This window comes from Lindgomyces ingoldianus (genome assembly GCF_010093535.1).
Source record: "Lindgomyces ingoldianus strain ATCC 200398 unplaced genomic scaffold BDR25scaffold_24, whole genome shotgun sequence".
Taxonomy (NCBI): Eukaryota; Fungi; Ascomycota; class Dothideomycetes; order Pleosporales; family Lindgomycetaceae; genus Lindgomyces; species Lindgomyces ingoldianus.
The window spans coordinates 341,487-369,383 of NW_022985185.1; the positions used below are offsets into that span (position 1 = coordinate 341,487).

Here is a 27,897-nt window from a genome sequence, read left to right on the forward strand (position 1 = left end):
TAACGAAGATGGGATCTTGTGAACCCGCTCTAGCAGTAGGCTGCCAAGAGGTGCGTAATTTTGCATACGCGACCTCACTGGTCCCACCTTTGGCAGAACTGAAACCTCAAGAGCTTCAAGCCACTCTTTCTCACCCATAAATATGATAACCTCAAGGTGAGCGGAATAGAAATTTCTGGCATAATTCTTAGGGGTTTTTTCCATTATTCTCGCGGTCTTGGAGAAATAGCAAGCTAGTGCTCAGCTTCTCAAGGACTGGTTGCTATAAAGCCTTTCTCTAGTTCCAATAGGGAAAGGATTAAAATACATGGAAGAGAACATCGCGTTTCCACCGAGTCTAATCTGATTATGTTGGCAAGGCTTCTGAAAATACTGAGTTGACATTTGCTATTAAAGTGAGAAGTACAATTCCAGAGTGATTAGTATGTTGTATTGTGACATTCAATGCATTCCTTTGAAAGTGAGAGTTTTGAGCACTCACTATTGTGCAGCTGTTTTCCTTTCTAGAAAGCAATTCGCACTCGTGGGCACAAGATAGTGTCAAGCCCTTCAAATCATGTTGCAAACAGGATAATTCTAATACGAATATGACCCTCTCTCCAAAACCAATCAAACCTACATAGTTTAACAGTCACTTTGCTTTTCCTATGGCGGAGTGTTTACATGTTAAACTCCCTATACGGATCCGTATTAAGATTTATGCTTTAGTTTCTCTGATCATTCAGAACACCAGCTTCCTGATGTAAGGAAAAGAGGTATGTACAGTGCTGTCGGTCGATATAGGAGGAGCTAGACCCCGCAAACAGGGGGGACGAAGCTTTGCTGTCCAGTTCCAGGAATTAAAGGTCCTTACACAAGAGCGAGGCCATGTCAGACCATGATTTAGAGATTCAAGGGCCTGCTCTAACGACAAGCGTCTGCCACTAAACTATCGCTACTCGTATAAGCAAGTTATCGTTATCGCGGAGCGTAACCAGAGTGAAAGCAATGTGTTTAGCAGTTTGCTAAAGTACAGAGGTTGTTAATTGGCTGCTGGTTTCTGTCATGTTCCTTAAGTGCACGCATCAACACACAGTCCTTCATTACTTCAACCAAGCAACACAACAGACAGAACAAACTGTGGATAATCCCTACTCTGCGAAACTACATCACACCAAACCCCGAAAATCCCGCTATCTCACTCCATCCACAATAATAACCTAGCGCAACCCATGATCCAGACTCCATGCCATAGGTAACCCAGACCCTACAAATCTATCAAGAGCTAGGCTAAGAGCAGCGCACAAACGGTAGATGACAGAAAGACCCAGATAGTCCTCCACGAATACCATACGCCGGGTTCAAAGCAGGCCATTTGCATCCAGAACGGTCCCGTTCATCCATTCGTCCAAGGGTCCCCATTCCAATCAATTTGGCTTGCATGTTCAGAACCAAGATGAAAATATATGCTCGATCGACCGCTCGCTCGCTCGCTAGATGGCTTATATGTTTACTCGACTAACACCAATGTATGAGTATATAGAGTGGGGAGAAAGAAAAAGGTAAAACAAACAGAAATAAACACTAAGAAGCACGGAAGAGAATGCCGCCGCTCATGCCAAAATGGGGGCCGTTGAACGCCAAGTTGCAAATGATAATAACATTTAGAAATGACGACACCAGGAAAAGGAAGCTCTCTGATAGACGTTATCGGAGCCATGATGATCCTCTCTTTCCTCCGCTCCCGGTGCTGGAGCCTCCCCTTCCCTCCTCTAGACTCCTTCTAGAGCCTACTCCAATCTCGCTCATTTGGAATAATAAGGGCTCGTCGTCATCTTGGAGCGTAGGCCGGCTTGAGAAGTTGTATCGGCTTTGTCGCTCGGTGGAGCTCGTGCCGCCAGTCGTGAGACTGGAAGAAGAACCGTGATGAGACAAAAGTCCCCCACGACCTCTATTGCTCCCCGTATGTTGACCTCGTCTTGCAGGAATATCCGACGTAGATAGAGGGCGAGGCATGTCCCCCCGTGAATCTGGGCCGAGAGTGTCGTTTGGCTGGTCACCCCGGCCGGTACTGGCAAGGAGCTCCGTCTGGGCGAATAATCCGCTGGATGTTAGGTCTGCTGTAGTAATTCGTTGGAGGTCCCTCTCTCGGTCGACCTCCTCTGTTGGGAGGCTGGCAGAGCGGAGCCCGAAGATATCCGGTTCATCTTCCATGGTACGATTCTGCTGAGCTACAGAACTTGACCTGCGAATATAGTTCCATGGTCGTGGTGATGTAGGGATGTCGATAGCATTCGTACCTTGCTCTTCGCGTTCGCTTGGTTCTCGTACGCCTGCCATTGCTTGCTCACGTGATGGCTGACTGGGGCGGCTTCTACTTCGCCGTGGCTCATATTCAATGATGCTGTTCGCACTGAGTCGAGACGGGATGGCAGGGGTGTGAGGAGTGTGGGGAGAGATAGGTTTTCCAGGGGATGACGATGTAGAGACAGAAGTGCCAGCAACCATCTGAGGAACGCTAGATAACTGGCGGCTGGACGATGAAGATGACCGATGGAGGAGCATTGAAGACGAAACTGAATCCGAGAGGGCTGCATGCGAGTCCTTCATCCTCTGATACTTGGAAAGCTGGGCGGTTGTCCGGCGCATTGTGGCGTCACGAGATGCATTGTCGCTGCGGTTGAAGCTCTTCAGATCTTTTTTCTGCTCGAGGAGCTTCAGAAAGTCTGATATATTTTCGTCATCTGTCTTGATGGATCCGGAGCTCGCACCCTCTCCCTCGTTGATGACGTCAGAACCGGGCTGCTGCGACGAAGCTCCGCTGGCCTTCCCGCTGCTGAGGTTGTCGTCTTCCGTCTTACTGCCGCCTCCGGAAGAAAAGCGATTTCGCCGGGGCCCGAAGCTGCTGTTGTAGCGGGTGATAGGGGCAGGCTTCGGCGAGCTGGAGGCGGACGAGGCGATAGCCGTCTCATTCGGAAGGGAAGGGGCTCGCAGCGCGGCCTGGGGGAGCGCCGTCAACGAGGTGCGGTTTCGCGGCTGGGTAAGGGCATTCGGGACAGAGGCAGGCGCGCGTCCCAATGAGCTCCCGGGCCTTCCTACCGAGCTGCCGGGTGAGGGAGGAACGACTGGACCCGGGGCAGGTGACGACGACAGTGAGCCCGCTTTGAATGGCTGGAATGAAACAGATGTCCGCCTCTGATAGGACGGCGCGTCTGCGGACCGGAGAGATGACTTGGAGCCCTGTGCGATGCGATGGTTCGGCGGAAGCTTCTGAGGAGGCGATTCGGCTGGCGACGACGAGGGCATGTCTCGTGCAGCTCGCAGCGCCGACATTGGGCTTGTTCCCGTGGCTGGACCAACCTGATGGAAGGTCGACATGCTTCCATATGCTTGGCCTAAATCTGGAGTGCCATGCGGGTTCAATTTGTTCACTGGTAGCGAGCCTGGTACCTGACTGACATCCCGATTCGTCTGTTCAAGATACGTATCATCTATCCCCATAAAATGCGAGCTCAACAACGATTCCGAGTCATCCACGCTGAACTCACAGTTGGTACGATATTGTACTGAGATGCACAATGGGCCGATGGGTGAATTCGACGGCGTGAACACTTGGCTCTCGGTAACAACCTCTGAAGTTGGGTACAGTGGGATGCCCAACGTGTCGGGCCGGGGGCTTTTGAAATCGCCGTTGAAAATGCGATAATGGAGCTTCAATGATGGCTTGCTTGCAGGCTGTTTCGCGATGCTTTTGTAGTACTTAAAAGCTGGTAGAAACCGCAGGTAGGCATAAAGCGATCGGAACAGCACTACCGCTTTCTTGTACACATTCGGCAGCGGATCTTGCAGTTCTGAAGGATGCACTGCGTTTTTATCTCCCACGTGAATTTTCCATCGCTCAAGCACAAGCTGCGTCGACTTGCCGATGCGACTGGGCGGCCGAGAAGTAGACTCGACGGGCACATTCAGAGCTTCGGCGACGTCCCACCGTTTACCCTGGTCGTCGTGCACGACCAGCGACTGTTTATGTCCCAGACCTTTGATGTCTAGATATATCTCGATACAGAGAGATGGGTGCTGCCCCTGGACCGCATCCATGGCTTTCCATTCCCTCAGGTCTTGCAGGAGGACATCCGTGTCATCGAGAACGACATTGAACTGCAGATTGTATCAGCACTGGGTTTGTCAAAGTTGATTGCCGAGTACACACCCATTTGTTCTGTTTTAGTTCGCCTTGTTTGTTATAGCTTTGTGGCAGTATCACACGAGAGGAGATGATAGTGAGTGCGGCTTTGGTGAAGAAATTCTGTAGAATTGTTAGCATTGGTGATTTATATTGAGGGCAATGGCACGCCGCTCACCTGTATCACCTGGTTGACCTTCTGATAGGTCTTCTGCTCCGTTTCCGACATCTGCTCGGTGCGACCCACCATCTCGCCGTCGCCGTCGTCAATACTTCTGTCACTGTAAGGTGCAGTGTCTGAGTAGGGTGAGGATCGCTCTGAAGCGGGATCCCGCTGGTTGTTGGTTCGGGAAGGATTTGTTTGAAGATTGTTGGCCGGGGAGGCAGTTCTCGGCCAAGGGCGAGGGTAGGGATGCATGGTGTGAGAGACCTCTAAGGAGCTCAAGGGGTACGTCAAGACGAGCTGTGGGTGGTGTATTGAATTGCGGGCGTAGTTAAGGCGGCTATCGTCGCTGTGGTTGGAAGAGGCAGATATTGATGGAAGCCATCACGAGAGCTACGGGCGGGGAGCAGCTAGTCTGGGTCAAATCGTGATAGTCAGAAAGGTCTCTCGGTAGACAGGTGCATGCGAGAAAGGGTGTTAATGGCTAGGAGCACAGGCAGCAGCCATGGTGCGCAGTGTTTTGCAGGGTGTTGTGGTGGAGAGCTCGAGCTTGCAAGTGCCTGAGGCGCGGCGATAAGGTTAAGGACCCTTGTGGAGGTTGATGGATGGGGCCGCAGCGCAGACGAAGGATGAATTTGGGATACGGGAGCAGTCAAATGGGATTGGGCGTGGGTGATGGCGCGGGCCTGTCAAAGAGTGTTGAGAAGCGGGAGTCAAGAAGCTGTGGGAGGCTCCATGTGACTGTTCCGAATGACGCTTATTACTGATAGCAGGATGACCGGGCTTGAGACGAGGTGCTCGCACAAGAGCAAGAGCGCGAGCGGCAGCGGCGCAGGAAAAGCGCGGATAGGGATGAGGCTGCAAAAGGTACTGGAAGTTGCTGGCAGGACAGGATCGAGGGTAGAGGGCGTTTCGTCCTGACTCTTGGACGCTGTGACGAGCATGGAGCTCACACTCTTCCATCAAGCATCGCGCACTGCGGGCTGGGGCGCGGCTGCGATCCGAGACACTTTCTAGCGCCGACTTGGCACCATAGGCGACTCCATTGACAAGGACCACCCAGCTCAAAGGCGACAACAAGCTGAGATCACGACACTCTCCATGCACTCGCCCTCATCAACCTCATCGACCTTTCTGTCTGCGAGCCAGCTTCAAGGGGCCGCCCTTTTCCAGATGGAAGCCAATTGGGCCGCCACCATGCAGCGCCATTCAGAGCCTGTCCCAGAGCCTCCACCAGCCCTGCTGAACTTCGCCCCATTTGCCTCGTCGAGCCGTGAGCCCAAAGAGCCACCCCCTCGAGACTGTGGGGTGGGTGCTGACCGGTTACACAAGATCCACTTCAAGCTTCTTCTTGTGCTACAGAGGCCGCCGGTCAGAACGTCGGATAGTCAAAAGACATGACTTGTTAATGAAGCTCGAGGATGTCTCATTGGCTTGAGAATTGCATCACTCATCAATAGATTGATCCTCGACAGCTGCCTTGCTAACGGACTCCAAGACGTTGAGGTGGCAGACAAAATAGTTTGCAGCTTTGCGTCGACTGTTGCCTGTGTCACGAAGTTTGCCTCCCGGCGCCTCCCTCCTATTGGATATGTTTTCGCCGCTTGACTGCTCTCCACGGTGGCCTAGTATGCATGAACTGACGGAAGCAGCTAAGAACAATGCGGAGAGAGAATTCAGAGAAGAAGAAATTCAGTGACTTCCAGAGTTTGCAGGACACTAATTGAGCAGATGGATGCTTCTGTGAGGACATTTCCCAGTCATTGGACCCAGCGCTTCTCCTGTCTGGAGTCTGACGGCGAACCAGGACACGAGCTGTGTCTGGCCGAAAATGCTGATGGTCTTCTGCAGGGAACTGAGCCCCATCGATAATTTCCAGTTCACACGCCAGGCAACGGTGCAGACGTTGGAATCCGTATGCCTGGAGCCTTGAGTCTTGCAAAAGCTCTCCAAGGTTGACTGTTTCGACTAGCGTGACATTTCCCTTGGTATTATCTTTGCACGGTACCCTCAACGCCGACGATCAATATCTCTTGGAAGAGGCTCGAGTGGTGCCATACTGCTTCTGCAACAAGCGCAGCCTCTCTCGACTACAATTGCTCTTCTTCGCCAGCTACACTTACCAAAGTCGTGGAAGAACAAAATCGATGCCAAGCCACCATTTGCAGAGAGAACGTTCACCGCCAGGTCAGTGTGGAGAACGAACGTGCGCTTCAATATATAGGCTGAGCTACCGGTGGAGGCATCTACTCTCTAACATTAACAACCCTTCAAATCCTTCTTGTGTCCCATGCCATGTGTACCCATCGGATATCGTGAAGTAGAGTGGTGAATGAGGAACGTTCCCCAAGGGAAGGAGCCCGTGGACCTTCCCCCGCCGTGATTGGTCGGCGGGGATGAGTCGCGATGAGTCTGTCCATCACAAACCGCAATATCCCGCATTATCGCCAGCAACCAACAACATACAATCGCCCTCCGCTCCCACTCCTCACCGGAAGCTCTAGGAATACTCTCAAGACCTATTTGGCTCGATCGATTGCCTCGCGACTGGCCGCCACTTCCTCTAGCCCGCCATCTTCTCGTTACAAGTTTCGTCATAGATAGTACCGTTCGCCCGCTCTCGATCGGTTGCCCACGACACGACTTGCGTATCACAGGCCGAAAGTGTCAACAAATCCCCAATCTACCGGCTTTTCCTAGATCACCTTGCGCCGCCGTATCTCCTATACTCAAGCCACACGCTGACCGCAAGAACGTCTGCCCTTGCCACCTGGCATTACCAGCCATTGTAGTGCCCGGTGCTCTGCTTTGGAGTCTTCCTCAGCTTCGCATTCGGTACCTTTAAATACGCTTTGGCCCGGCGAGGTCATAGCGAGGTGCTCCTTGTCGAAGCGGCAGGATTGCTCCATATCCCATTCAGCACATGAGCGGCTACCTCTGGAAATACTACCTTGAAGATGATGTCGACAGCTTCCGGCACATCCTGGAGCAGCCCTCCCATAGCACACGACCAGGAGCACAGAAAGGCTTTGTTGGCTGGCAGGGAGGAAGCCTTGGAGCTGCTGTGAACAGTAGCCCCGGAAGCTATGGGGCATCCCCCATTCTGAGCACAAAAGGACGGAAGCCTATGGGCCAAGCTGCAGTACATCTGACTCGATCAGATATAAACAGTCGCGACGGAACCGGACTGACTATACTGCACCAAGCGGCGTCATCATCTTTGGAAAACGCCATTGCATTCGCTCAGATTCTTCTAGACCACCCCTTCACCGACTTGTACATCCAGGATGCGGAGAACGGATGGACGGCGCTGCATCGGGCTTTCTATTTTGGGAACATTGCCATTGCGCGCATGATACTCAACCGCGATGCGCAGGATATTCTAGGTCACGGTTCTGGTGGATACAACCAGCATGCGCGAGGGCTTGTCAAAATCAAAGATAAAGAAGGATACGGTCCTCTAGATCTGTTCTCCATGACCATTAAGGATCGAACATTAAGACCAGAAGAGGGGCCCGTCCATGATACAGATTCAGATGACGAAGTCGCTCACGGGGATAGCGGCGACAGAGACGACGAAGCTCGCAAGAGAGTTATAGTTCCGCTTGTCTCCCTTGGTGGTGATGAAGCATACACCTTCGGCAGCAATAAGAACGTGACGCTTGGATTTGGAGATCAGGACGATCGCCAATTTCCAGAGCGCATCATTCTGAGAAGACCGGATCATTTGCTCCAGCGTTTCTATCACGAACACCACGAAAGGCAAGTTCAATCTTGGGCTTCTTTGGGTGTGTCTCTTCAAACCACTGAAGCCCTTCGGCCAAAAGCGATCGCGGATCTTCCAATCAATATTCGACACACCCCTATCATAATCCAGGACTTTGAAATGTCTAAGCTGCATACCGCTGTGCTTACGACTGACCCTGTATCAAATCTTTACATGTGCGGGCATGGCCCCGGGGGCCGCCTTGGAACGGGAAATGAGACTACCCGGTACCAGTTCACTTGCATTGAGGGCGGCGGACTGGCACAGAAGAAGGTTTCTGGGATTGCATTGGGTCAGAATCACACACTCGCCATAACTGACGAAGGGGAAATCTACTCCTGGGGCAATAATGCCTTCGGCCAACTAGGCTATACACTTCCAAAGCCAAGCGTCAAAGACGACGACCCCATCTCAACTATTCCTCGTCAAATCTTCGGCCCACTGAAACGAGAAATAATCATTGGCATCGCGGCATCGCGTATCCACTCAGTCGCCCATACTACCGCATCCCTCTACACTTTTGGTAAAAATGAAGGGCAGCTCGGCATTGTTGATTCTGATGCTCGTTCGCTCGAGATTCAGGTCATCCCAAGGAAGATTGCAGCCTCCCTATTCGCATCATCCATCACATCTGTGTCAGCTATAGAAGGAGCCACTATTTGTCTGCTCGAGACTCGGGAGGTCTGGGTTTTCGCAAACTACGGATACGCAAGGCTGAATTTCCCTCTGGATGGCTTCACTAACTACTTCTTGAAGGAGAGCTGGCTTACAACAAAGTACGAGTCTACTCCCAATAGGATAAGTAAGATTACATCTGGTGGTGACACTATCTGCGCGCTCTCAACATCCGGAGAAGTCTTCACCGTCTCAGTTAGTCGACGATCTGAACCAAGCCTTGATTCCAGCACCTCTACCACCAATCCGAAACAAATCCGTGGTGCCTTGTCGCAGCCATACCGGATATGGTCCTCGAAGAGAGCCCATATGGCAGCAAGAGACGTTGGTGTTGATCAGGATGGATCCATCATCTTGACCACTGATGCTGGCAGCGTCTGGAGACGGACGAAACGAGCTACAATCAAGAATGCAACCGCGGCCAGGATTGATGACTACAGACCCAAAGACTACAAATTTTTAAGAGTTCCAGGCCTGACCCGGGTTATCGCTGTAAGAGCATCTGCATTTGGTGCATACGCAGCAATCCGAAAGGACTGCAATGTCACTAAAACTCAAATTGGGGTCGATGAGCCACTCCTATGGAAAGATGTTGCACCTCTTCTCTCTTTCCATGAGCTTTCTAACTACGAAGAAAGCTCTGATGACGAAAATCCCAGCCCACGGTTCTGGCAACGACCATCAAATGCCCAGTCTCTGCGCAAACGTGCTTTGAAGTCAAAAGATCTAGAGGCGGAAATAATTGATATACTCCACTCATCCATGCTATCTTCTGGTCGTTCCTATGACCTGGAACTTTCAACAACCCTCTCGGATCTCCGCATACCCGCGCACGAGTTCATATTATCAGGGCGTAGTCGAGTATTCAGGAACGCAATGATCGAGTTCCGAACCACAGAAGGCACTTTCGACATGCAAGATATCATGTCTTTAACCCGTAGTGGTGACAGAACTACTGTAACGTTCCAAGGTCTGGATTTTCTTACGGTCTTCAATTTAACTTTGTATGCCTACACGGACTCGATCGTGGATTTCTGGAACGTCACCCGGCAGTTTCCGAAGATGGCATACAGGTATCGCTTAGTGCGAACTGAGCTTATGAGAATAGCGTCACGCCTCGAGCTTCGTCAACTCGAACCAGCTGTACGTCAGATGGTGAATCCAAGAAAGTCGCTGAACATGGATATGCAATTGGCGGTAAAAAACCCATCATTCTTCGAAAGTGGCAATATAATCGTAGAACTTGCAGATGGCGAGATGTCTCTTCACTCTGATATCATTTGCCAACGATGTCCCTTCTTCGATGGCCTCTTCAGAGGTCGAGCCGGCGGCCAATGGCTCTCCAGCAGGCGCACCGAGGAATCTAAACAGATTAGGATTGATCTTAAGCATGTCGAAACACGCCTCTTCGAGCTTGTTGTCCGCCACATTTATGCTGATGCTGGCGAGGAGCTTTTTGACGAGGTGAATAGCGAGGACTTGAATGACTCCCTCGCTCTTGAAGAGCTTCTTGACCACATCATGGATGTCATGTCGGTCGCGAACGAGTTGATGCTTGATCGATTGTCTCAGATCTGTCAACGGTTGATCGGCCATTATGGTATGTATAATACTGCAAAAATTACGAAGGCTGCTAATGTAATTTAGTCAATGCCAGGAACGTCTGTTCCCTACTCAATGCCATCGCACCTAGTTCTGTTTCCGAATTTAAAGATGCAGCTCTAGAATATGTGTGCCTTAGCTTGGAGGCGGTCATGCAAAACGGGTACGTTAATGACAATATCTCAAGATTCGCCTTAACAAGTTCTCTAGTTCCCTCGACGAGTTGGATGACGATCTTATCCTTGAACTGAACCAGGTTGTTCGCGATAACCAACTAGCAACCCTGCCATTTGCAAGGAGTGGACGAGCTGAGGCTATTCTTTTCGACAAATATCCTGAACTTGCGGAGAGGATTGAAAGAGGAAAGCGCGCTAAAATAGACGCAATTGTGCTATCGAACAAGTTCTCCGATAGCGACGGTATTGTTTCGTCTTCCTTCCGAGCGCAAAGTCTTGAAGAACTTTCGACGTCACCATTGCGACAGAGAAACCGCAGAAAGACTTCACGAGAAACCAAGCCAGGCGCGGATAGTCCGCATATGTTTCCCGCTTTGAAGGACAAAAACTCAGTTCCAGATCTTATATTTGAAATGTCTGACGAGGAAGAAGAAGAAGAGAAAACGAACAACAAGATACAACCCTCTCAATTTACGAGCCGGTCGGCAAGCAAACACCCTATCCAAACTCCCATTGGCTCGCCAGATGAAGCTTGGTCAGAAGTTCGAAGGAAAAGTCGATCTTCATCACATGGGTTAGGCATTGAAGAAACCACAACTCCTCAATTGCCTGGTTCAATGTCACCGATTGTTACGAAAGAGATGAGAGCCCCTGGAAGGCCGTGGGGTTCAACGCCATTGGGAGGCGCAAAACTTGACCTGAAGGATATCATGGCTCAGGCATCTAGTGATAAACCCTCAGGCTTGACACTTGGGCTAAGTGGACAAGCAATTGAGGAGCAGCCGTCTGCTTCTTTCCAAGCTAAGATGTCTCAGAAGGAGCGAAAGCGATTGCACCAGGCTCAGCAACTTGGACAGCCAGCGACCATTGAGAAACCGCAACCCACTCCGCCCACAGTATCACCATGGCAAGCTATGTCCCAGCGAAAGCCTACTCCGATCAACAGCCCTGCGATGGTCACCCCTTCCCAGCCTTCACGGACTCCAAGCACACCGCAATTAACCATGCGCCAAACCGTTGCAAATAGTGGTATAACGTCTAAACAGAAAGAGTCACAGCCTTCCCAGCCTTCTAGGTCTGCTTCTCGTAGCATTAAATCATTACAAACCGGTCCAGCATCCGCACTAGGTCCTGGAATGTCGGTTTCAACAAATCCTATTCCGACGCCGCACTCGGTCCGCCATATCCCGCTTCCATCTCATTCGTCAACCTCTCCAAACCATCATCTCAGCATGAACGAGATTCTCTCTCAGCAACTAGCTGAGAAGAACTATGTCCGCGACGCTGCTGCAAAGCGGAGTCTGCAGGAGATTCAACAGGAGCAAGAGTTCCAGGAATGGTGGGATCAGGAGAGTAAGAGAGTCATTCAGGAGGAAGAACAGAAGAAAAGAGCTGATGAGAGGGCCGCTAAAGTCAATAGAAGTAGGCCGAAGGGTCGAGGAGGCCGAGGTAAAAATAAGGGGAAAGACAAGAAAGATGTCGAGGAAGATTCTGAGCGAGGTAAAGGGAGCCGAGATGTCGGTGGAACATTCGTGCCTCATGAGTCTACGGTTCCAAAATCAATCCCAGAACAGGAAGGCGGCGAAAGAGGTAGGGGAAGGGGCAAGGGTTACAGAGGCAGTCGCGGTGGCGGAAGAGGAGGTAGGACGCAAGGGCCTGCGAAAGACGGCCCAGCTGCTCAAGCCATCCCAAAGGAACAGCATGGGGCACCATAGCTGTGGTTTGCTACACCATTTTGGACATGTTCATGTGTATGCTTTCTGGATATGTTTGCTGATGCATTAGATTGCATAAGTATCATCGTGTATCATATTAGTAGTACTCGTTTGAAGCTCTAATCAACATTTATCCAAACTTTCCACTCTTGCTCTTCAGATCTCCTTTGTTTCTTTCCACGCCCGCTCAGTTCATCCCCCCATTTTTAACCGTTATCTCAAAATTCCCCTGTCCATATCTTTGGCCCAGGCACAGTATAATTCTACCAACGTCAGAACTTATTTTCCTCAATAACCTAGCAAAAACAGGTTCAAACTCACCCTTGTAGCCCTACCCTCGGGATAGTACAACGTTCCACTAACCTTAATCCCCGGATCACTCCACTGATACGCCCCAGGAAACTTGACCAAATACTCCTGTCCGGGCTCTGCATCCCCATCACCCTCAATCGCCAACTGTGCACACTCCGGATAGAATTGCGGTGGATCGAGCTCAATCATCAGGATTTCATGCCGAATCAAATAATTCCCAGCCCGGAGCCTCGCGGGGATTCGCACAGTCCAGCCTGGAGCTGCATGGTCCACTGTCGCCCCTAAATCACCTTGCATCCATGCTCCAGCGTCAGTGATGCTATGGTTTGGCCGCAGGCCTTCTTCAGCGATTTTGAACCACGAAAGGGTGGAGGGATTGGCGTCAGAGCAGCCGTTGGGGGAAGGGGGACAACGGGCAAGGTAGGCTGTTAGAGGTCCGTGTCCGTGGTACCAGTGGTGGTACATACAGGAGAAGTCGCAGGTGAAGCCGGCGGGACAAGTGCGGTTCGTCATGGCGGGGTCGCAGTAGAAGGGTTCGCCGGGTTTGTCGAAGGGGTAGTTGTTGGACCAGTTTGCGGTAATGGTGTGGCCGGCGTGGACGGGGGCGTGGAAAGCCGAAGGGACTGCGGCGCCGTTGTCTGGAAGGGGGTTTAGTAGAGACGAAAGTGTAATAAGGGTTTATGTAGTTTAATCTTATCCCGGAGAGTTGATTAAAACTGTTTGGATTATTGTTGGATCACGCACAATTGCAGGTTATATTTTCTGAGAGCGGATCTTGGACGGGCCAGTAGTACCATCGACGTTGCATGAGATTAGTTTGGTTGTCTGGTGGGTCGAACCATTTGTACCTCAGATACATGTTAGTAGAATTAAGATAAGAGGGACGAGACATACCCATCATAATGCACACCATCAATTTCGTACGAATAAACACCTCCATGGGCGTATGCTCCATTTGCAAATGCAATGAGACTAGTCACCAAAGAGGGCTTCATGACGACGAAAAAAGTAGTCAATCAGCTTGATCTTAGGACAGGAGTCTGTAGATCGAGCGCTATATCTTATATAAAAACCCAGATATGCTTACCTTCTACAACATCCTCGAAGTAGAGTACGCGCAAATCCAGGAGCGTCTCTAGGCCAATAGTTATTCCCGAGCAGTGTCGGCCCGAACAGGAGTAGTAGCAATCCATGAAACACTTGCAAACTACACTATCTAGATATTAACAAACTAGCCTGTGACTCCATTCTCTGACTTTAGTCATGGCATTTTGATGATGTGCTATATGAAATTTTGATTAGGGCGTTGATGGGAATAGGACGGGGGTGGCACAGCTGGAACATTGCGAATTGGCGAATGCGAAAGCAGGCATGTGGACATTGATGGAATGGTGGGGAAACTGCCATTGGGATGGCTAATATATGGCAGGTTTAGGCATCAAGTGAGGAGGATTTGGGGAGATGAAATAGGCGGTTTAGGATGAATAGGGTGCGTTTTCTGGATCGGGGAAAGCGGCTGTGGGGGATTTTCCGATGTTGGCGACATTGGAGCAGGGTGAACGTGGAGGGGTAGTTGAGGCGGGGTATGTATAACGACCTCAATTTTACTTCATTGTTACACAGCGCCTCCATCTTTTCTGAACACCTTAAGGATTTAAGTCTCGACATCGTCAAAATGCCCGACAATGCGAACGAACGCGCCGCTCTTGTCAACCGTCAACTCCCGGAAATGCAGCTCTCCACCTTAACCAACCCCTTGACAGCTCCCAAGCCTCCGCCAGACAATCTCTCTTTAGCTCAGAGAGCACAGTACAGATTCCAGATCAAGGGCAACGCCATCAGTATGTGATGTATAATCTGAGGGTATTAAACCTAACCCAAATCCCACCTATCAAAATTCCCGCACAGCCCAACATCAATTGACATGTTTCTAGTAACCGGCGGCGCCGGAACTCTTGCACTCGAAGCAGCCCGCGCCCTCCTCGAACACGGCGCCTCGGGCCTCGCACTCTGGGATCTGAATCCCGAGCAAGCGTTCGAATCCGTCAAGACCCTACACGCGTCCTTCCCAGACCGACGTATCATCACCGAAGCCGTTGACGTCCGGGACGAAGCGCAAATAACCTCCGCAGTGGAGTCTGCAGTCAAAGTCCTCGGTAGCATCGACATGCTGTGCTGTTTTGCAGGCATAGTTGGGTGCACACACGCACTCGATATGTCCGTCGCAGAATGGCGTCGAACCCATGACATCAACCTCACTGGCTCGTTTCTGTGCGCGCAAGCCGTGGCCAGACAAATGTTGGTGCAAGGTACTGGCGGGAGTATCATCTTCACGGCTTCAATTTCCGCACATTCAACAAACTTCCCGCAACCTCAGGTTGCCTACAATTCTAGCAAAACGGCATTGCTGAGTCTGGCGAAAAGTCTGGCGGCTGAGTGGACGGTCCATGGGATTAGAGTGAATTGTATTAGTCCGGGATACATGGATACGATATTGAATGAGGGCGAGGGACTGACGAAAGCGAGAGATATATGGAATAAGCGGAATCCGACGGGGAGGATGGGACATCCATGGGAGTTGACGGGGCCTTTGGTGTTGCTGTGTAGTAATGCGGGGAAGTATGTTAACGGGACTGATATTGTTGTTGATGGAGGGGCGATGGTGTTTTAAGCTTGGAAAAGCAGATAGGGAATTAAGAGGTAGCCGTTTGCACGGAAACCTTAGGCAGACTCCCTCCACCAACCTTAAACTTTAGAAGGGCTCATTAGTTATGCCCTATCTCACTGAAGATGTTTTACTGAAGCAAAGGAAACTTAAGGGCGAATAGGATACTAAGATGAGGCTAATCCATTGCATATTCTATTTGTAACCTAACTTAATTCCCCTGGCCATTCCATCAAGATTCTAAGGACATCCTCATCGAGTAGCTCGTTGGTGTTAGTCCCATTCAGTGGGTCTGCCACACGAGCATATATAGCCCCTTGGAAGTGTTCACGAATCAAGTGGAACTGGCCTGGATAGGCTTCACTAAGGATAGCGAGGGCACCAAGAAGCCGCGGGTTCCACGTCAGAGGGACTGGCCCAGGAGCAGGGGTAGTGGTATCTGAACCCAAGTCAGAAAGCAGCTGGGACAACCGGATATCCCAGTTCTCCTCGGTAATCCTAATGAGGCCGACTAGATTTATAACATGGGTCCGTTGCTCTGAGCTAGCTCCTGCACTGCAGCTCGTGCAGCGACGCGGTCTTTGCATACGAGAGTTTCCTTCTCAGTTGCACTTGCCTGTGCTTTCGCCTTCTTGTTGGCGCGGTATCGAGCACGATCGCGCGCTTTCTTCTGTTTCTTCTTCTCCTCTGCAGTGGGGGCCTCAGGAGGAGCCTACATAGCATTGTTAATGACATCTCACTTTGAAGAAGTGGAACACTCACTCTGATGATTGCGTCATATCTTTGGCCTTGACCACCAGAGTGACCTTGTTGAGCAGGCACATCAAGATTGATACCATCTCCGACGCGCGCAACTACAACCTGGCCATCCTTGATATCACTGAACGAAGGCCAGATTTCTTTCCCATAGAGATTGACGATCCTGAGGCTATTATTCAGAGTGAGCTTGAGATTGTCTCGGATCATAGTTGTGGTTTGCTCTGCGTTGTCCGATGGAGAGAGACAGACTTCAAAACAGACGTTGCGGGATGGCCAGTGGACTTCAAGGGTCTTGGACTCGGCGGGCATGTTGAAGGAAGGGGTATTGGAGCTGGATCGAAAGCAAAGTTGAGGTTAAAGGGTGGGCTGTAGTTGAGGTTGGGAGAGGGTACTTCGTGAAGCGGCCCTAGTTTGGAATTATAGGTGGAAGGACGAGAGAGATTGTGAAGGGGTAAGAATATGTCAAGGAGGAAGTGAATGGAAGCTAAGGCCGTGGCACGAGAAGTAGCGAGAACTGGAAGATACTACCTAGGTCAAGAACTGTACAATCAAGCTGCAGTATGTTATCAGATAGCGTGGAGATTTACTAGGGTAGAGGTTGTCTGTCAAATCCATTGCTAGAATTAGGTAGAAGGTTAACAAGAATACATTGCTGTCGTGACTTTCCCTGGCCATATTTTACGTTAGGTGACGAGATGTACTATGAAAGTAGTGTTGGCGAATGCAAATATCGGCTATCCAAACTCTACTCCGGAGTGATATTAAGTGGCCTCTACTAGCCACTCCGGATCCGCGTCTTCGTCCTCTGGATCTTCTAGAGGTAGTGATCCACCATCTGAAGGTGACGAGACTGAAAGGTATATCTCTTTCTGGTCACCACCTGGAACTTGATTGCTAGTGATAGTCTCTTCGGGGCTATTCAGCTGTGAAGAAGGCTTTGTTGTTGGTTCTTCATGAAGGGGCTGAGCCATCTCGTGATCACGCGCTAATGCAGTGATCTCACCAGTATTCTTTCTAGGTTCTTGGTCGCGCGATCGGATGAAGTCCCTTCCACTACCCTCTGCTGCTCCGTCGGTCTGTATGAAGCTACCTTCTAGTTTCTCGCTTCTTAAATTTGAGGGGCCGGCTGTTGCAAACGCCTCGCAAACAAAACCCCCATCTTCTTCATAGTCGTCCTGCATGAATCCGCCACCGAAGTCATCGGATTTTTGAGGGCGGATATGCTGTTGTGCAAGAAGAGCGCTGCCGAAGGTCGTTTGTTCTTCATGACCGAGTCCGTCGTCTCCATTTGATCCATCTAGTATAAACCCGTCATCTTCGTCATCATCACTTGGCACGAACCCGCCCCCGAAGTGATCATTATGAGATGAGCCTTTGAACAGTCTTGAAGAAGGGGCCGATACCTCTCCAGCGTCACCGCCCTCGGGAAAGAAACCGCCTGCTAACTGAGCTGCAGCAAGTTCTCTGTCTACCTTCTCAATCTCTTCCTGAACATTCATCACATTGCCCTTCTCGCCATCTATCTCGATTGCGTTGACTCTTTGTGCGATACGTAGACCAAGGCAGAATCTTCTCCACAACCTTAGGGCTTCTACACTTCGCTGGGCAGCCTTAGATTGTTCTTGTGCATACTCCATGCCATGAAGGACGGTTTCTACCGCCTCAGCGTATTCTTGAGCAACAACCACGCCCTGAACAACAGCCGTGCCATGACGACCTTTGAAAGAGAATCCGGTGACTGCATCGGCGTAATCAACGCCAATGATCCGCGCGGCTTTAGATGCATGCTGGTGACGAATATGGACGCCGCCTTTCGGAACCATGGATGGAACGTAAAGATCTAAATTGCCGAAACCGTTGCGAGGAACGCGACCACGAACGACTGGAGGAGGAACATATAATTCGGTCTGAAAGGCTGCGTAGAGTCCCGCTCCTACCTCCTCTTGGCTGTCATCTATCTCCATCCCTGGCGTCATTGAGAGACGGGACCCTTTATTTAATTTAGCATGTTTCAGCGGTTGCTCCCCACCCTTCACGTCTCGCCCAAGACGATACCATCTGTCAGCACTCCTGACGATATGGACATCTCTCCGTCGATATATTGGTTCCATTTTCGGATTCATTGAGCTCCCAACGTTGACTTTGCCAACCTGGTTCATGGGGTGAATTACCTCGTTTTGCTTTACATGCCGTTCAAGCACGTAAACCGGATGGTTTTTAAAGTCTTGAACATTCTTAGGCATGCCTTCCGCAGCCTCCTTACGTGCCAATGCCGCGTCCTCGACTTGATCTCTGTCAAGCAGCACTGCACGCCTGAAGAGTTTGAGCGCCCGTTTCCACCACTTCGCACCACCTTCGGTGCATTCGACTCTGAACTTTCGGGTCTTCGCATTGTAGGCCTTTGCGTACCGACGGGTAACATCTTTGGCGGTGGAGTCGTCTTCAAACGCTATGGCGTACACGAGACTGTTTTGTGAGTAGCTCAGTGGAGGCTCGAGCTTCTCTGGTTTGTCCACTGTGAAGGTTGACAGCGGGTCAATTGGGATCCATTTCTGTACCACAGGGTTGAATGCTTCAACCCAATAGACGGGGTAGGCAGTGTGATATTTCTTCTTTTGTTTAGGAGCAACGCCTGAGTTATATGCAGCGCTTCGTTCTCCCAAAGCGCGTTCAAGTCGTGATAGTCGTTTGGGTCGAGCTGGTGTAGATGCCTTTGGATTTGCCGTGAGAGCGCTTTTTGATGGGCTTGGCGCTTCCTCTTTGTTATATGGATTTAAAATCATTACCTTCGTTTGAGAGCTCGGCTTCGGAGGTGTGGAAACTTGTGCTGCAGATGCGAAGGGTAGGCACTGGAGCGAACACACGAGCCTAGCTTCAACACCGATTCCGCGGAGGAGAGCACAGAATAGCTGCGCACCAACGTCTTGGGAGCCTTGAAGTGTTGTCGCAGCTCTGCGAAAATCTTGTCTATCCATGGGATCATCGAGTTCGTTGAATAGGGAAAAGGATTGGGTTTCTACGTCGGCATCGACCCATCGCGGCTTATGCATCCCAATCGCGGTCACCGAAAACCGATTCGACCACAACAGTTTCAACTCGTGCATGCCATCCAAAAAGCGCTTGGACGCTTGTGATTGTGAGAGCTCAGGATTGAGGACAAGATTTGAGAGCGTCTTTGGTGAGGGCATTCTCCGCATAATAGCTTGCACTTTCCCATCGTTACACCAAGTGTTTCTCCGATGGACATGGTATAAAAGACAGAGAATGTGCATTTTATGAATTTCAAGTCTCCGTTTCTTGTCGACAGACGTTATTCCGCGTCGCCGGGCCCGCTTTGGCCTCTTTCCCTCACCTTTATCGCCTCCAATTGTGATAGAGATGTCACCCACCTCAGGCAAAGCGTCCCCGTCAACATCTAAGCCCTCTTCCTCGTCACCTGGGGCCAGCGCATCCTCCCATTCCATGTCACTTCCATCCGACTCTTCAGATTCCGTTATTGTTTGAAGCATGTGGTGAGTTTCGTCGTCGGCATCGTCGTCGGGCGCAGCTGCTTTCGAGAGGGGACGTTGGGACTCTGTTTCGGGGTTTAGGGATAGGGGGGCTGTAAGAGCCTCAAGAGAAGGATTTGATTCATTGTTACGCATCGATCGTGCCGTCTTTCGTTTCTTCAGCGGCTTGCTGTCCTCGTCGGACCCCGCGGCTTTCGAAGCCGTCGCCTCAGAGAGCATACCCTGAAAAACTTCCGGCACTTCTGCATCTTCCTGTGATGCCTTACTTCTCCTAGTCGTCCGTCCGCCTGTAGGCGCAGAGGCTGGTTTACGTATACTACTTCGAGGGCCCGCCATGATTTTCCAGAGATGGGTTGGTTGTCTTACGGCGGTGGGGATGAATGAAATATCAACCGCTTGAGGACAGACTAGAGAAGTCGCAAGATAGTATACTAAGTATTACAATGAGAGGCCCAATGAGCAAGGAAGGGAATTATCTGAACAAGCACTTACGATGGAAAGCGCGGTTGCATTCACACCATGAATTTGCCATTTCATCCGCGATGATGCATTAAGCTCGCGCGATCACGTGCTATGGTCCGTGCACTCAGCACCTCTTTACACTCCGTCAAGTGATTTTTCTAATGCGTGCTCCACATCTGCTCTCCACATTCAAATATCTTGTTACAGTACATCACCCCAATGTGCATACGGACCAACCCCTGCTGCTCATGTGATCCAGCGCCACTGTGGCTAAGGCCGGCTCAGGTCCCGGCTCAGCTTCGGCTCAGGCCTCCTCAGGTCTGCTCGCCCTTGCTCACCCACCTCAAGTATAACTCACCAGAAACTGTTAAGTATTAACAAGCGACCTTAAAGCTGTCCTGGGTTATAAATCAGCCATAAAGTAGCATAATTTTGGTTGAGAATGCGTGAACGAAACTATATTAGACTCTACTATAATTTCCTACCTTAGTTTTATGTACTTGTAAACCTTCTATAAACAAGAGTAAAGTTGAATGGTAAGCAAAACTTCGAGAAGATAATCTAGGTATCCCCATGTACGAAGCGCGCGCAACGAGATCCTTCCAGGTTTCAAGACCATTCAGGATTTGCGAATATATGTGTCAACGTCAAGCACATCGGCTGCGGCGTGGCTATCGGTTGCGGCGAAGCTGTCAGCCTAGCTAGCGAGTCACTTGTTTCAAAACCGTGCTGAAATGTTGATCAGGTCATTGAAGCAATAAGAAAGCCGGGTTTCGGCAAGCGGTAGCTGACGAGTTGCATAGGTTTGACGCTGCAGCTTGTCGCGCGGCTCATGCGTATTAGTAACCTACGAGAAGGGTCCTTATTGTGTATGCCAGATACCACAGTAATTCTATGGAAACCTTGGCATGGGAAAATTGAAGGAGAAACTTGTTGAACCACGCAAGTTCCAAATTACTAGCACCGCCTCTTAGGGGGTAACCTTGTAATTATGGTTCCTAAACAAAAAAGCCCGGAGATACCATGAAAAGTGTTGGTTCTGAAATAGGAAACAATAGAAGAATGGACCTCTGACGAGTAAGAACTCGCGAGCTCGATAGTCATAGCACGGTCGCACGGAGAACACCTACAAACTGGAAACGCCTGATATCCCGGCGCCACAGACGCTGTTACGGAGATATCTCAGCATACTATCGCGTGAGACGACGGCGCACACATACCTTCTGAACCTACACTGTAGCCTTCTTAAAATAAGACTTGCATTATCACTTAATAAAGTAGTAATCCAGCGACCTTAGAGGATAAGTAGGACGCGTGGTGCTGAGATTAAATGACCTAGACCACTAAAACACTCACAGATGCCACACTCCTTACTAGTGGTTCTTTACGTTTCCCAAAGAAACTCCTAGCTACTAGACTTGCTTACTCTCCTCTTCTACAAACACAAGATACGTCTTAAACAATAATTGCTTAAACATGGTGTTGCAGAGATTAGATCTGTCACCTCTCACATTCATACTGTTCGAGCGGGGGGTGTGTCGCACGTACATTTGTCCGACTATATATATCCTTCTGGGGTGATTGCTAGGAGGTTGACCTTTTGGCAATGCAACACATGGGTATCTCTAGTCGTATGCGACTGTGTGATGAACATAATTGTGCTATCTTGTTAGTTCTATATTCATTCACATTTTAGAAAACATTAACTATCGCCTTTAAGTTTATCTCTGACCTATATCAACTCTCCTTTTCTGTAGTAATGTCTAAAGCATTGTCTAACTTCTATCTCTGCTAACTTGCATACAGCATCATGTCTTACTAGCTGTGTATCTAACTCGCCTAGCATCCTAAACATCTTTACAGTAAAGTTAGAAGGGAGAAATAGCATAGCTTTAACAATTTTAGTAATAGGGGTGAACTACTTCAGTAATTTATTATTATTCCTGCTTGATAGTATTCACTAATACTTAAGTAGGTATCTGCGCCACCATACACCTGTACTAGATAAGGTGTTCTGCCAGTCTAGCTCTGGCAAGACAAACTAACGCCAAGGTAACCAATACAACAAATTTAACAAACCTGGTATCTCTCGCCCTTACAATCTAGTTAAAGATTATTCCTTATCTCCTTGCAGCTGATAGTGTTTTATTTGTTGTTAGTGTAATTCTTATCCTGCTATTAAATCAACATCTGAAAACAGTAAACAAAAAAAAGACAATTTAACTGCAGAGAAGCGCAGGCAGTTACTAAAACACTCCTTGCTTAGGTTGATATAGGCGTTAGTTGGGCTTTCTTTAGCGTCAGCCATTGCAATTGGCTAGACAACAGGCGCGTGGAGTTTTTCACCCAGGATGAGACTGCGTGGGCCTTTTGAATCACTGCTAGGAAGACGTTGAGTACTCTTTAGTGGCTTATCTTTTTATTCTCAGCGCTATTTGCAGCTAGGGTATTAAGCATATTTCAAAAACAGGGCGGCGTGATTGGGTTGATAGGAAATGGAATGGCTATAGGTTATAGTAGCATGTATCCCGCTCCTCCTCCACCTACTTCTGAAACACTGCCACATCAGCCTCCTTTTTCGTGAGATATGATGGACAGTTAGAAGAAGATGGTGTGCAACTAGTACCTTGTAGATTTTGTGTGGTTGGTGTTGAGGTGCTTTACTATTTTTTGGGGACTGCGTGTACATATACAAAATTAGAGTCTATCTTTTTATGGTTACTCCAGAAGGGATATCTACCTTTACGCTAGATTAAGCTTGTCTGAATTATTAATGACAGCATTATTCTAGATAATTGGGGTCATAGCACCTTTGTCTTAATAGCCAACCTGTTACGATCTGTTAGAAAGTGGCTTTAGTTACCTCTACATTTTGTAACAGTAATCAAGATCACGATCAACACGGGCGCCTCAAGGGCGATCCATGATAGAGGTAAGTCACGTAATAAGCCCACGCTGCTCATGGCGAACCGAGCGAGCCAGCAGTATATAGACTCCCTAAAGGAAGCCCCATAGCTACCTTTGTGTTTAACTTGCAATTCAACCCCCAGAGTCTATTCTACCTCAAGGCTCTAAATTATACCCTGATACTCAGTATAGCTTGTAGCCCCTCTAGCCAGTACTTATTGCTGAGAACAAACTCTAGAACCTTTGGCCCCTCTATCTTCTAGCGCTTTAATTAGCATGACGTAGAGCCTAATTTTAAAATTGTAGCTAATACCCCTTTGCAGAGATGACATAGGACCATGAGCTTATGCATGTTAGGTGGATTAGCAGATACGTTCTTAAGACGGTTATAACCCTAATATGACATGTTCTTAAGATAGCTATGGTTTTAAGATAGCTATAGTCTTAAAACGGTAGCATCTTAAGATAAGGATGTTCTCTAGACTGTCACTCTCTTAAGATCATAACTCACCAAGAAGGTGACATTCTTAGGACAACCTTGTTCTTAGTTGTCTGTAATATTTCCCTCTAAATGCATGTAAGATTCTAGTCTAGATTAAATGCAAAACCTAGCACCATGAATATACTATTATAACAGTTCTGTAAGCTGTGAACTAATTACTATCTTGTAGTTAGCTAAGTAATCTTATAAGGCGTATTTAATTAGGAATAGGATGTTAGCGCATAGGCCCTAATTAGATTAATATTATTAAATAATTATACTTCCTAGGAAGTTTGGAGGCCTCTTTTTTAGTATATAGTTGCCTCTCTTCTGTAGTTGAATTACTACAGACCTGCCCCTTTATAAGCTCCGTACACTAAACTGACAGAACATACTAACCACTTGTGGATTTACCCTTGCATGGATAATGCAGTGGCGCAGATCGTTCTTAGCCAATTTTCTATTTAAACCTGGCAGACTAGCAGGACTGGAAATAGGCCCTTTAAGGCAGAGTAAGGACCCTAGTTTTAACCTCCCCTGTTACATACAGGGCCTAAAACTTAGTTCTAATAAGCGGCTTAGTCCCGGCTTAGGATGCGCTCACTCAAGCACAGCCACAGTTCAGGCTGGAGCGTGAGCAGCTCAGTTCCTTGAACGGGAAAGGAAATTGTTTGGGTGCACATTAGGATATCAAACTACCTGCTATGGAAGGTTCTGGCTCGCTCATTATCTGTGCTGCGGGTGGTCATCTCCCTGTAGAATTGTCAAATGGGACAAGCGTTACCTCCCCGCGCCTTCATGCATTTCGATATGTCACCATTCAGTGACGAGGGTCACCCTTCAACCCCAATCAGTCTAGGAGATTCACCATCGGTCCAATGAATTCTCGGATATGCAAGCACCGTCACATTGTGCACCACGGACCATTGTCATGGGTCCACACTTTGTAAATACTTTAGGGTGTGATGTCTGACTGGGAAACAAGACCAACTTTGCCGTCTTCTACCCAAGTACTCCCAAACTAGACAGCATCCTCTTTTAAAAGCGTAACCTAGTCGTGTCTCTGAACTTGCTCCCAAAATCGCCGGTGACTTGTTCACCTTAGGCTCGTCGGCCCTTGCATTTCAAGCGTGAAAAGCATTTTAGAAATCATATCAAGACAATAAAAGGCTCCGAAAAAAGTACTGCAAACTGAGCCTCGAGGAGCTCGACGAAGACGAGAGGTAACTTGAGCCACATCTTACCCCTTGTTCACGTCAGCCTTCTATAACCTCAAAGAATTGAAATTTTCCGGCCGCGGGCATCCAAAACTATGGCTTACGAAGAACGTGCTTGCTGTTCATCAAAGGGTTGTTGCCAAGGTTCAACCGGAGGGAAAGAGCAATCCAGCACAGATGGTGAACAAGTTCCTCCATCCTCAAAGAAGGCCTTCCGCGTACCATCTCTTCCCACACCACAATCGTCAACAAATATCGATACCGCAGCATCCAGTACTATAACCGACGCGGACCATAATCAAGTCTCTATCGCTATTCAAACGAAATCAAACTCAAGCCTCTCAAAACCAAGCCTGGAGACTATCAACCGCGAGGAGAAAGTACTATGCGCTGAACGACAATCCAGCTGTTGTGATCGGGCTGCCGGGTCGATATCCTGCTGTACACCTGCGAAGCTGCTGAAGTCGAGTCTTATGCACCGTCACGGAAGCTCGCACGACGGGAACTTGCATCAACACTCTGAAAACGTCAATCGTACTACGAGCTGCTGCACGACCACTAGCACAAGTCAGTCTTCGAGTACTTGCTGCTCTAAAACGCCTCTAATGGATAAAGGCCTGCTGAAAGAGGGAGAAGCGTATCCGGAAGATGTCGCAGATGTCGAACGAGGGCCGGCAACCTTTGAACGAGTTGTGTTGACAATTAGTGGCCTCAAGTGTGGGTGTTGCGAGTCGGGGATCTCGAAGGCCTTTCGACACATACCAGCTATCAAAGATCACCAAGTCAATATTGTGCTGGCGAGGGTCGAGTTCGATTTAGACACAAGTCGACTGTCTATTTCCGCAGCAATATCTCGCCTAACCAGGGTGACGGGATATACTTTCGAGAAACATGACCAACCCGAAGGCCAGATCTTGGAGGTTCTGGTCAATGATCCAAGGCAGATTTGTGAAGCTGGGAAACCTTATGGTGTCACCCTCATCGAATCTGGAACGAGGCAATTTTGGAGCCCTTCCATGCTCTTCAGTGGGCGCAACAGCACTGTCCCTCCCGAAGCCAGTCGCTTCAACCGCCCTCCTCATTCACTTGACAGTGAGAAGAGTGAAGGACCTGGTTTATTTCAGCACACTGTTCGAATTCACTACGACGCGAACCTTATTGGAGCCCGTGATGTCTTTGAATATTACCAGCAACTTGCTTCAGGACAGCACCTGCAACTAGCCCATCCCTGCAGTCATCCTATTCTAGCGGTAGGAGCGGACCAAACAAAGCAAGCCTGCATCATGTTCCTTATCAGCCTTTTTTTCACCATCCCGGTCCTGGTTATGGCTTGGGCGCCGCTCAATCAGAACAATATGGCGTACGCTCACGTATCACTGGCCCTGGCGACGATTGTTCAGATCATTGCGGTCAAGGAGTTTGTACCAAGCGCCTTCAAATCTCTTATACATTCTCGCTCCTTCGAAATGGATTTCTTAGTTGCATTCAGCACGACAACAGCTTATGTGTTCAGCGTTGTATCGTACGTCTTTCAAATTCGACGTCACCCGCTAGAGACAGGGTCATTTTTTGAGACATCGACCTTATTAGTCACGCTTATCCTTTTTGGTCGCGTTGTCAACGAATTTGCTCGCCTGAGGGCTGCGAAAGCGGTCTCATTCCGTTCCCTCCAGGCAGAGCACGCTCTTCTTGTTGTTCCAGGACAAGCACAGCCGAGGGAGGCCCGTAAAATCGATGCCCGACTCCTTCAATATGGCGACAGCTTCAAGGTTCCACCACACACTAGGATTGTGACTGATGGGAAGGTAATCTATGGAGGTTCAGAAGTTGATGAGTCGGTCATGACAGGTGAATCAATCCCGGTTGCTAAAGGCCTAGGGCACACTGTGTCCGCTGGCACAACTAATGGAAGCGGCGAGCTCACTGTCACTCTGACTGCTCTCCCACATGAAAACTCCATTAGCAAAATTGCGGCGATGGTTGAAAGTGCAGAGCTCTCGAAACCCAAGGTTCAGGCACTCGCTGACCGTATCGCTGGCTGGTTCGTCCCGGCAATTATGGCCATCGGCACAATTGTTTTCGTAATCTGGATCTGCTTAGAGAGGTATGGCAATCGCCGACTCTGGAGGGATGCTGTCATTAGAGCTATTACCTATGCCATCGCAACGATCATCGTCTCATGCCCATGCGCAATTGGACTTGCCGTTCCTATGGTGGTTCTAATTGCAGGCGGTGTGTCAGCGCGCTTTGGAATCATCTTCAGAGATCCACAGAAGCTTGAGGTCGCTCGAAATGCTACGGACATTATCTTTGACAAGACTGGTACGCTCACGACAGGTGATCTCACAGTTGTCGAAGCAATTTTTCATGGTCCCAAGGAGAGAGAAGTAAAGAGTATGATATTGGGCCTACTGGTAGATGTCAAACATCCTGTTGCTGCTGCCGTATTCAAATGGCTCGACAAAAATTCGTCTAGCGGCGAAGGGTTCATAAAGCCAGCGAAAATGGTCGGAATCACCAGTCTCCCGGGGAATGGTGTTATAGGGACCTGTAAACAAACACAAGCGGTGGTTCGGGCAGGCAACCCTTACTGGCTAGGTGTGGACATCCTAGAATCACCTCACAGCGTTCTCTGCGTCACGGTATCCGGAGAGCTGAGCGCAGTATTCCGCCTTCAAGATCGCCCACGCTCTACCGCAGAGAGGGTTATTAGGCTCCTCACGGATCGCGGCATCAGCGTGCATATGATCAGTGGCGATAGCGCAGGGGCAGTAAATGAGATTGCACACACACTCAACATACCTAAGCATCATGCCTGTGGCCGCCTCAACCCTGGTGATAAACAGGAGTACATTCACAATCTCCAAAAGGAAGGCCGCGTTGTTCTCTTTTGTGGGGATGGTACAAACGACTCTGTCGCCCTCAAGCAAGCAGATGTCGGCGTCCACATGAACCACGGCTCTGATGTAGCGAAGAGCGCTTCCGATGTCGTTCTCATGACTACCCGCCTGCAAGATATCCCGATTCTGCTCGACATATCTAAAGCTGCTTACAGAAGGATCATGTTCAATTTCGGATGGTCGGCAGTGTACAACGTCGTTGCTATTCTCATGGCTGCTGGCGCTTTCGTCGCCTTCCGGATTCCGCCCGCATATGCGGGACTAGGGGAGTTGGTCAGCGTTCTGCCGGTAATGTTTATTGCGTTTCAATTGAGGTGGAGGGATTATGGGAAGAAGTATCGAGGGATGGAGTATGAGTAGACGAAATTAGAGTATTGTTCGGTTTGGAAGTATGTGGTGTGAAAAGAGGAGTTGGAGGTCTATCGG

General features: G+C 49.4%; 6 protein-coding genes across 6 annotated transcripts; 3 read left to right on the forward strand and 3 right to left on the reverse strand.

The window, feature by feature from the left end:
* Nucleotides 1–1,444: 1,444 nt before the first annotated feature.
* On the reverse strand, nt 1,445–4,742 carry BDR25DRAFT_55282 (uncharacterized protein). Its single transcript, XM_033698733.1, has 3 exons — nt 4,341–4,742; nt 4,190–4,285; nt 1,445–4,137 (listed from the first exon to the last, which is right to left on the reverse strand). Exons 1-3 carry the CDS (start codon nt 4,578–4,580, stop codon nt 1,687–1,689), a joined length of 2,787 nt encoding a protein of 928 aa, XP_033545329.1. The 5' UTR covers nt 4,581–4,742; the 3' UTR covers nt 1,445–1,686.
* A 2,506-nt stretch (nt 4,743–7,248) lies between these two features.
* Nucleotides 7,249–12,259, forward strand: BDR25DRAFT_231544 (uncharacterized protein; the record flags this gene model as incomplete). Its single annotated transcript, XM_033685382.1, has 3 exons — nt 7,249–10,366; nt 10,414–10,531; nt 10,579–12,259. 3 exons carry the CDS (start codon nt 7,249–7,251, stop codon nt 12,257–12,259), a joined length of 4,917 nt encoding a protein of 1,638 aa, XP_033545330.1.
* A 152-nt stretch (nt 12,260–12,411) lies between these two features.
* On the reverse strand, nt 12,412–13,566 carry BDR25DRAFT_373017 (glycoside hydrolase; the record flags this gene model as incomplete). Its single annotated transcript, XM_033697261.1, has 4 exons — nt 12,412–12,522; nt 12,581–13,209; nt 13,316–13,419; nt 13,466–13,566. The coding sequence occupies 4 exons, from the start codon at nt 13,564–13,566 to the stop codon at nt 12,478–12,480; spliced, it is 879 nt and encodes a 292-aa protein (XP_033545331.1). The 3' UTR covers nt 12,412–12,477.
* Nucleotides 13,567–14,203: 637 nt separating this feature from the next.
* BDR25DRAFT_290189 (NAD(P)-binding protein) lies at nt 14,204–15,408 on the forward strand. The gene is made up of 2 exons (XM_033688501.1): nt 14,204–14,412; nt 14,506–15,408. The coding sequence occupies exons 1-2, from the start codon at nt 14,247–14,249 to the stop codon at nt 15,240–15,242; spliced, it is 903 nt and encodes a 300-aa protein (XP_033545332.1). The 5' UTR covers nt 14,204–14,246; the 3' UTR covers nt 15,243–15,408.
* Nucleotides 15,409–15,753: 345 nt separating this feature from the next.
* BDR25DRAFT_373023 (Rad4-domain-containing protein) lies at nt 15,754–20,036 on the reverse strand (the record flags this gene model as incomplete). The annotated part of the gene is made up of 5 exons (XM_033697262.1): nt 15,754–15,948; nt 15,999–16,158; nt 16,257–16,519; nt 16,772–19,911; nt 19,997–20,036. 5 exons carry the CDS (start codon nt 20,034–20,036, stop codon nt 15,754–15,756), a joined length of 3,798 nt encoding a protein of 1,265 aa, XP_033545333.1.
* A 5,140-nt stretch (nt 20,037–25,176) lies between these two features.
* Nucleotides 25,177–27,831, forward strand: BDR25DRAFT_231245 (copper-translocating P-t; the record flags this gene model as incomplete). The annotated part of the gene is made up of 1 exon (XM_033685373.1): nt 25,177–27,831. One exon carries the CDS (start codon nt 25,177–25,179, stop codon nt 27,829–27,831), a length of 2,655 nt encoding a protein of 884 aa, XP_033545334.1.
* Between the last annotated feature and the right edge of the window lie 66 nt (nt 27,832–27,897).